Source organism: Aplysia californica, unplaced genomic scaffold (genome assembly GCF_000002075.1).
Source record: "Aplysia californica isolate F4 #8 unplaced genomic scaffold, AplCal3.0 scaffold00665, whole genome shotgun sequence".
NCBI lineage: Eukaryota > Metazoa > Mollusca > Gastropoda > Aplysiida > Aplysiidae > Aplysia > Aplysia californica.
The window spans coordinates 403,076-412,755 of record NW_004797935.1 but is presented as its reverse complement, the minus strand read 5'-3'; the positions used below and the strand labels follow the sequence as shown (position 1 = coordinate 412,755).

The 9,680-nt window shown below is 37.7% G+C and overlaps 1 protein-coding gene across 1 annotated transcript in view; it reads left to right on the top strand.

Moving 5' to 3' along the window:
- Positions 1–9,680, top strand: part of LOC100533351 (vanilloid receptor) — a gene marked incomplete at its 3' end in the record, with an annotated part of 34,288 nt that overhangs the window by 20,503 nt on the left and 4,105 nt on the right. Inside the window, 9 exon segments of the mRNA NM_001204645.1 lie at positions 582–724; positions 1,870–1,973; positions 2,411–2,551; positions 4,395–4,473; positions 5,327–5,500; positions 6,106–6,179; positions 6,643–6,825; positions 7,686–7,859; positions 8,507–8,662. Coding sequence (NP_001191574.1) covers positions 582–724; positions 1,870–1,973; positions 2,411–2,551; positions 4,395–4,473; positions 5,327–5,500; positions 6,106–6,179; positions 6,643–6,825; positions 7,686–7,859; positions 8,507–8,662 — 1,228 coding nt within the window.

The following is a 9,680-nucleotide window of genomic DNA, read 5'->3' as shown; positions in this document are numbered from 1 at the left end:
TATCTGTTATTATAAAAATACGGCTTTTGAATTACTTTTTAAAGATTTTCACTTGGTTAATTTCATAGTGATATTACAGGCGCTGTTGAAATTTAAAGGCTAGTGTCCTGTTTTTGTTTTTTAAATGGAGTTCTCTTGTTATTCACTTGGCCCCTTCAATTACTACTATTCCTCTATTAATCTTTTCTGCTGCGTCTGTGATGTAGTGATTCGGTGTTTCTGTGTTGCCCGCAGGAGACTCAAGTTCAATTCTCAAGTGGGGAGAATTTTTATCAAGTACCTTGGTCTTTCTGCCAGAATGTTTTATCCCTCTCATCCTGGGTTGGTCCTGATCAGAAGTCCATCTCCTTCATTATCGTCATCATGTCAGGTGGGGCGTAGAAATACTTACTTAAGGAGATGGACTTCTGACTCTTCTTGTCAGGACCAACCCAGGATGAGAGGGATAAAAAATTCCAGCAGAAAGACCAATTAGGTACTCGATAAATATTCTCCCCACTTGAGAATTGAAATTGAGTCTCTTGCCTGCAATACCAAAACACCTAAACACTGAATTTTGTTTTTCAAATTTTCTTTGCGTCAGGTTGCCCACAAGACTCAGACCTATATGGTTGGCCGGCAAGAGGCAGAGACAGAAGTGGTTTTGGACAGACTCATTCAGAGAGAGGGAAATAAGGACAAGGCTCTGCTCTATGTTGTCTCTGAGATGCATTCAGAGGTCAAGGTAAAAAAAACATTCAAAGGCCATGGTAAGACACATGTGAAAGTAAAGATAAGACACAGTTAGAAGTAAAGGTAAAACACATTCAAAGTTCAAGGTGAGATACATTCAAAGATCAAGATAAAATGCATTCAAAGGTCAAGGTAAAACACTTTCAAAGGTTGAGGTATCATAGCTCATATATTTTTTAAAAGTAAGGTGGAAATAGAGGAAATGATCTATTGTTTTTAGCTGTTGGAGATTTGCTGTAGTGGGGCAAGATGATGGGTGGTTGGAGGGCGCCACTGGTACATTCTCCTTCTTTTCTTTCAATCTGTATTGTTACTGTCTGTTCATCTGTCTATCTGTCTTACTCTTTCCTTGCACTAATTATAACTGCTATTATGTCATATGTGCACCTCTATACCCAAAACTCAAAGCCTATGCAAAAGACATGATGTCATATCTCAGACATCAAAGTAAGGTGGGCATGGAGAAAATGATAAACTGCCGTTTTAGCTGTCACAGAGCAGCATTCATATGCTTTCAAGATGCTTTCAGTTGTGAAAATAAGATGCATTCAAAGATAGACAAACGTCTAAAGATCTTATGGGTCAAGTAAAATGCAAGCAGAGACGAAAATGATGTGCATGTGGGAGGGGGGGGGGGGGTAATGTAAGTTTGAGTGCTGTAGCTGGATGCTCCCCAAGGATTGAGGTAAAATGGTTCTGAAGTATGGGTAAGACACCTGTTTCTTCATCATCTATCTGCATTGTGTTTTATTTAGAATGAATAATATTTACATCACTTTATCAGTAAAATCATCAAAACCCAAGCATTGCCTAAAGTATGGAACAAATGGAAACCTTCTAGTCACTAATGTTATTTGAAATGTAGAATTTAGTTTAATTTGTGGTAAGCTTAATGTATTCACTTCAAGTTTGTGGTTAACATAATGTATTTTGAGCTGAAATGAACTTGTAGCATGATATGACAAGTCAGCAAGATAATGACCACATTCTACTGGGAGAAGATTATGATAGGGACTACATGTCAAACAAATGAACCAGAAACTTGAATACTCACCACCCACTCACGTACAATATTATAAACTTATACACATAATTTAAAGCAGATACACAATGAATTCCTTCAATAACCTCTCGCAGGTCCAAAGTTTTGTGAACACTCTACTTCATCGTGGGGCTAACCCGTCTTTCTGTGATAAGGAATGGAGGACCCCACTGCACCACGCCGTGCGGAGAGGTTTTAAGTAAGTATTTTACAGATTCGCTATCTTTAGAATTTTCCTTTCTGTTAAGTCGTTGAGAATGCTCTGTTGTAGAGCACTTTGAAAACAGAAGCTTATCTTTGATATTCAGACTGATTTTAAAAATTCTGTTTCTTTTATCTGAAACTTTAAATGATAAGCAACAACATGCGTACTAAAAAATATACAAATTCCTATTTCTGATTTGTGAATGATGATTCAAATGTGCTGTAAAATTGCTTTTGGTCTTCTGATCGGACATTTGTGTCTGCCTCATCCTTGAAGATTTGAGATGTACTCAAATACTCTTATACAGATCAACAAACTCCACCTTGAAAGTAAAGATATTGCCATATTATTTATCATGGTACATACGTACATGACAACTGAATTTTGTTTTATTTTCTTACAACATACTGCTGTGTTTGTTTCTCCTGTAGGGGCGTGGTGAGCAAACTGTTGGAGCATGATGCCCTGCCACACGTCAGGGACAAGAAAAAGACGTTACCTTTTCGTCTGGCTTTAGAGGAAAACTTTGATGAAATTGGTGCTATGCTCCTTCAGTCCATGCCAAACCATGTGTGAGTTGTCTCAAGGAATTTCTCAAGGAATTAACCACTTGTCTTTTTAATCTCCTTGTTGAGCTCAGGAGGTACAAAGAACTATTTGAGTGCAAAACATTTGGAAATTGACCTATATTATCCCCTTTCGAACCACAGGTCCTTCACAACAACAAGAGCGTCTAGAAAGGTTATTTGAATGGGCGTAACTACTCGTAATGTTTTATCAGCTTGTGAGAGGGGGTTATTCATGTGTTTGTAACACTTTATAAAAAGAAAGCTATAAAAGATAGAGTATTATTTTCGTCATCGATTAACACTCTCCCACGGTATTCATGGCAAAAACACACGTTTCCCGATGCGCATGCTGTACAAAAACAGTACATACTGAGTGACACCGGTGCCCTGTCCGGAACGTATGACGTAATCGGTTGCTGATAAGATTTGCGTCTCAGCACAGACACAGGACAAGAGTTAAACATTTCAACCAAAATTGGGTAAAACGCAAAATTGTGCAATTTTCGCAGACATAGATTGATTTTTTTTGTTTTGATAAATGTAACGTCCCCATAGTTGAATTTTAATTCTGCAAAGTTTTATAAAAAGTGGTCAAAGATAACCAAGTAAACTTGATTTATAAAATAAAATATAGAAAGTTACAGGGAGTTGGGATGCGGAAGAAAGAAAAGAAAAACACAATTCCAAAACCAAGTTCATTATTGCTGTTTAATTAAGTGGATCGACCTTTTTTTAAGACACCCCGTATATCAACACAAGTATAAAAGTGTTGATGGACTAGCGAGCTAACCATCTTTGTCGAATATACCCAAGATGACCAGCCTTGTTGAGGAGAAAAGTGGTTTTATTAGACAGGTGGTCATCTTGCACAGAGTCATTGTAATAAACAATAATTGTAAGTGGGGAAGTTGGAAGTGGTCATTGGTACAGGTGAAGGTCTTGGACAGGCAGTAGATAGAGCAAGGTTTCTTTTCATGTGAGATAAAATTTATAATGCTAGTTAAATCTAAACAAGCCTCTCCAAAATGGTAATAAGATCACAGGGAAAAGTGACTTTTCAGACAAAAGACCTCCATGGAGAGGTGGCCAATTAGGCAGGTTCAACTGTAATGCACTCATAAGGATTCTACATCAACCATTTACTCAGCTTGGATGGAATTGTGTACTTCTTTTTTTTTCTTCCAAATCCCAAATCCCTGTCACTTTATATATTTTACTTTATGAATCAAGTGTACACACACCTTAAACTGGGGTCTGTGGTGCAGTGGTCAGGCACTTCAGTGTTGAAGGCAGGCGACCCGAGTTCAGTTTCAAAGAGGGGCAAATTTTTATTAAGTTTCTCAGTCTTTCTGCCATGATGCTGTATCCCTTTGAGCCTGGGTTGGTCCTGACAGGCAAGGTCTGAAAGCTGCTTCCTAAATTATCTAATTTGTGTCAATGGGGGTGTAACAAGGCTTGAATTTTAAAAAATTTCTCACACTTTTGTTTTGTGGTGAGAAACAAAATTTTAATGTGAAGTTCAAGGTCCTCAGAATATATGTCTTAGGAAACAGATGTTTGTGTTTCTTTTTGTCTATACACTGATGCTTGACCAATATTTTGAGGCACCTGTGACTGTGAACTGCTCATCTCTGAAACACGCACATAGCGAATAGATTTTCAGGTCCGGAAATTTTTGTTATACATGTAATTTCTTTGTATTTAAAATGTGTGAATTTATTGAAATTCAGATAATATAATGAAAATATGTTAGTGTGCTGCATATTTCACTATAATGACCATGCTTGTCCGTACATTGTGCATAATTCAGCCTGTCTTTTTATAACTATATCTTCATATCTTTCAGAGTTAGAGATCTGTTCATTACCCACGACAACAATGAAGCTGAGTGTACCTTTCACAGTCTCCTAGACAGAAACATGCAGGTGGGTTAGAGACATTTTCTTTACAGCCTCCTAGACAGAAACATGCAGGTTGGTGAGAGACATTTTCTTTACAGTGGACAGTCTCCTAGACAGAAACATGCAGGTGGGTGAGAGACATTTTCCGGGGATGAGGGGAAAGATGAGCGTAAGAAATTATGTTTGTGATACTCGGTACGTGTAAAGACAATGTCAATAGTGTGCAAGGGTAGGTACGATGATAAATTTACAACACATCAGTTGGTTATTTTTTTAGCTGTAGTAAGAGACAACAAAGATATTAATATTGGTGAAAGTAATTGATTAAGTCAGAAGAATAGATTGTGAACGTGTTGCTACCCCACAGTGACCCTGGCATTTCACACAAAGTGGAGCTCTTTGAAAGGGTTGGGGGGGGGGGGGGGGAGGGGGGGTTAATACACTTTACTTTTACCTCTACAGCTACATTTACAGTGGAGTTCGCTTAGATGGAAATTTACGGGAACGACAGATTTTATTCGGTTTAGCTGAGATTTAGGTTAGAGTGATTGCTGGAAAGGACACACACAAAAAAAATGGGGATTTTATTTTCTCTTGGTGTACTGCTATTTCCAGATTAATAATTCGGTTCTAGTTTTTTGGGGGGTTTGGAAAGGTTTTACGGCGTTCGCTACTGCATAAGTTCATATGTGCGACAAGGAATGAATGTCAACAGAGAAGTCCAAACGGGGAATCAGACTTACTCTGCTCACCTCTCTTCTCTCGCCTCAAAGACACTTCAGTCAGTAGCACTGCCCTGGGGGGAAGGTTTTAACTGAGTACTGTACATCCTTCTTCAAACTTGAACCAAGTGATATATTTTTTTTGTTCCGATAAGGAATCTGCCCTGGCCGTTCTTGACTGCATGATCGACAAGATTGGTCAGACTGGACACGTACGTGTATATTACCACATACTGGAAGCTGACGAGAAGGGGAGGCCACCCACACATCCTGATTTTCAAAAGAATTCCAGATCATGTCTACATCTGATGTCAAAAGAGGGGAATAAGGTAATTTGTTTTTCATGGCATTTGACCACTGGTGTATATTCTAATTTGCTGCCTTCTTTTTTTATAATTACCAATGTTCTCAAGTCACTCTGTTCAGCTTTATTTCATTTTTTAAAGGAGATAAATAATTTTTCTTATCATTCAGCTTGAAGCACTGATGTCTGTTGTATTTTGGTTTGACACTTTACCGTTTTTATGTAGAATGCATGAGTTTGATTCCTGAGTGGGAAGTTTTTTTATCCTGTCTCTCCGTCCGTCTGCTGGGAAGCTGTATCCCTCTCTGCCCAGTTAGGCTTGCCTCCGAAGTGATCTAAATTATGTGGATGAGGGCTTAAAACACTTACACCAGCAACTGTGACTGTAATTGGGAACATATGGTATTTGGGCATATTATGTGTATGGATTGATGAGATCTACCAACTTTTAGAAAACATGAAGGCCTGTGCAAAAAAAGCTTCCACAAATTTGGGTCAAATTGGTTTGAACATTTGACCACGTAGAGCATGCAAAAGTTGAAATCATACCAACTATTTAGTGGGAGGCTATATTTAATAAGCAGTATAGGTCTTACGTACATGTTATGAACTACAATTTCTTTCTTACAGGATGTCATTTTTCACTTTGTTGTAAGGCTGCTGATTCGAAGGAAGTGGAAAGAATTCGCAAGATTACGATTTCAGTAAGTGGTTTTCTTTTGTTGTGCACTCTTATAAAAAGTAAATAAAGGTACCAGAGATCTTTAATCAGTTTATGACCTTTTCAATTCAGTTTGTCTTTCAACTCACTCTGACATAACTTTTATGTATGAGCTTAGCACCCTCCCGGTCCTGGACACTTTTGCTGTAAGCTGACAAAACACCTTTTTTCATTTTGGCGCCAAAATTATTTGTTTACTAAATCAAAAGCCTGGTCGTTATCCTAGCTGTGTGAAAAAATCTAAGTAAAACTGAGACTTGAATTTGAATAAATTAGAATTCAAATTTCGAAATCACTGTATTTTTTAATGGTTACACTGACAAAAAACCTCTTTTTCTGGAGACTGCTGTGAAGAAAAAAAGGTGTTTTGTCAGCTTAGGGCAGACTTCATTTTCACCTATTTCTAATTAAATTAATCATCTCTCACATTTGTTTTTGTTCTTCAGGCTGAACTCCTTCCTGTTTCTCCTGACCTTGATGTCCTTGACCTTCTCAGTGGTGGTGTCTGTGGTGACCCCCGACCCCACAGTTTACGACACCCCGCTACACGTCGCCAGAGCAGTATTTGAAGTATGGGCCGTGATGACTGTGGTTGTTACCTTTATTGTGGAGCTGAACCAGTTTAGAAAGTAAGAAGAAATTTACAGATACAGGTACTGTCGAAATTGTCAAAGACGGCCACCTATAGTAAAAGAGATACGTCATTGTCTTGACAGCTGGGCAGGTGGATATCTAGGGCAGTGTCTTTAGAGTAGCCTTTATGGAAAAAGGCACGGGAGGCAGTGGAAAGTGGTTGTTTGTACTGGTGATTGTCTTGGACAAGTGGCTGTTACTAGGTTCGACAGTATAAGAAATTACATTCTTTTAACTTTATAATTCCATTTTAGGTGTCATTACTGATGTGGAAAAGATTTTGAAGTTTGTCAGGTCCAGATACAAGCATGTCCAAATGTCCTCTTCATGTACCTTATACTTGCCCCAGAGAGGTGTTCATATTAGTTTTAAAAATTGAAGCCTTTTTAAAGCATAGTATAAATTGGCCTGTGAAAATGCATAAATTGACAGAACCTTTGTTTACAGTCTTGTTTACAAATTGCCAACTCTGCATTCTATAATTATTATTTAGTAAGATTTCAGAGACTTCTAATGTCAGTGCACTCTTTTGCTTCTTTCTAAGTTTCAGTTTCTAGACGTGGAAATAAAGAAATGAAAAGAAAAAACGTCACTATTGCGTATGTTTCTCAGATACTGTCCAGCACACACAAAGTGAAATCAGCGGAACTCAAAAATTGTTTATAATGTGCCAATTATCTTATGTACGTATTTTAAATACAAAGAAATTACATCTTAAAAGAAAAAAATTGGGACCTGAAAATTTGTTGGCTGTATGTGTGTGTTTTAGTTTGAGCATATTTTGCTATGTGCATGTCCACTCTGAACATGCCAGGTACTGTGTTCTAAACAAGAAATGGCCATTTTTCTGTCTCAGGCACAAGCTGGAGTACTGGCGCGATCAGTTCAACTGGATCGACATTTCTTCCTCCGGACTTCTCATCACCGTTGTGCCTCTTCGCTTCTGCCACGCTCAGGAACAGTGGCCAGTGTTTGCCATGGGCTATCTGCTCTGGACGCTTCGTATCTTCAAGTACGCTGCTGTTTTCAGGTTGGTTAATTAACCCTTACAGCCCATGTTGCTCATATTTCCCTCATGAGTCCACATTCTCTCTGGCCCAGTCACTGATATCTCCCTCACAGAGCACTAGCCACCACGAATCCAGTCGGGAATTTGTTTAGTATTTCTGTACACTTGTCTCTGAAGAAAAATGTACATATTGTCTTCTAAAACTTCAAACAAATAAAGCAAAGAAATTTTCTTAATGCCAGCAAAAATGCTGTCATGCCTTTTAACTCAATGAGGACGCACGTTCGGCACATGTGTGGAGGCTCGTTGTGTTGGGTACTTTAAAAGAAAAGGCATAACTTCCTATTTCTTACAGATTTTCTATTCTGTTTTCATTCTCTGAAACTTAAAAAAGCAGGTAACAATATGCATTTTATCAAAAATGCAAATTCGTGTTTCTGAATATATGTGTAATGGGTGGAAATGTGCTGATCGGACATATGTGTCTGCTTCGGTAACAAAGAGTTAAAAATTCTTTTGAAGTACAAAAACGGTTTGGTCTTTTCATTTTCCTTTTTACGCGGAGGGTTATAGTTAAATGTCACATTGTAAAGGGCAAAATAAATTATTGTAGGGCATGAGAAATATTCAAGGACATTTATACAATCATGATGCGACTGCTTCCACAGACAGACTGGTGCGTACGCCCAAATCTTGTGGCGGATCATATCCCACGACTTCCTGCAGTTCACCGTTGTGTTCCTCGTCATCTTACTGGCCTTCAGTGGCTCCTTCGTGCTGGCGCTGAGAGGAGAAGATTCCCTCAGTGTTCATAATGAGACGAGGTTTGTTTGTAAATTACTTTTTACACCTTTAGTTATTTAAATTGTGTCAATGGCAGCATAAAAAACACCTTAAAAATAAATAACAACACCTTTACTTTTACTATATTTCAAAGATACTGCCGCTTGTGGATGTGTAGATAAGTTTGAAGGAATTTATGTGTGACAATGTGACAAAATAAGCTGCTTGATTCACTCAGCTGATTGATGATGAGGCAAAAAGTCAATTTTCTTGAACTGTATGTTTATACCTCCCCAGCTTTTAGACTGATAAAGTTTTTTCCCACTTGTAGGACTTGGATAAATCTTTTATTTCACTCTGACAGAGTTATATTATAGAAGAAGTATTGACAATTTGCCATGTTGCTGCCCATGCATTCCCTAACGTTCTATGAAATTGACATGGCATAGCTGCTCTATTTCATGTTTGCTGATAAAAAATTTGTTAGTAGTCAGCATTTTAAATATGCTACTTTCGTGCAATGCAGCACTTCAGATTGTCACAGAAGTTAGCTCAAAACACCTGAGAAATCTGTTATCCCTACCCACTTTGTTTTTAAATAAACTGAGCATTCTGGAATTTCTAACTTTATATCTGCACCTATCTAAATTTTGGAAGTGGACCAAATCTTTGGTATTTACGTTAGTTTACCGATTTAGTAAATAGCCATGAATTTATGGTTTGAGATACTGCAATTGGAAGAAACTTGTGTTTTTGATTGTTGAATTGCAAAATTGCAAACGCTGTTTTAAAAAGTCATGCCCATTTCTGTCAATGAAAATGTTCTGACCTTGAATATCTTGTTCCGACTCCACAGATAAACTTTCTTAGTAGAGCATAATTTTTTTTTCACATTTGTTTAGATCATTTGGAATATCATTTTAATTTTTTGTATGAATTATGGACTTTGAACTTTATTAAAGGAAATACTACCAGACCAAGAAATAACAATTAAATAGTACAAACAAAAGTTACAACAAATGACACCTATATGATGATATACATAATTTTGTTACCCCC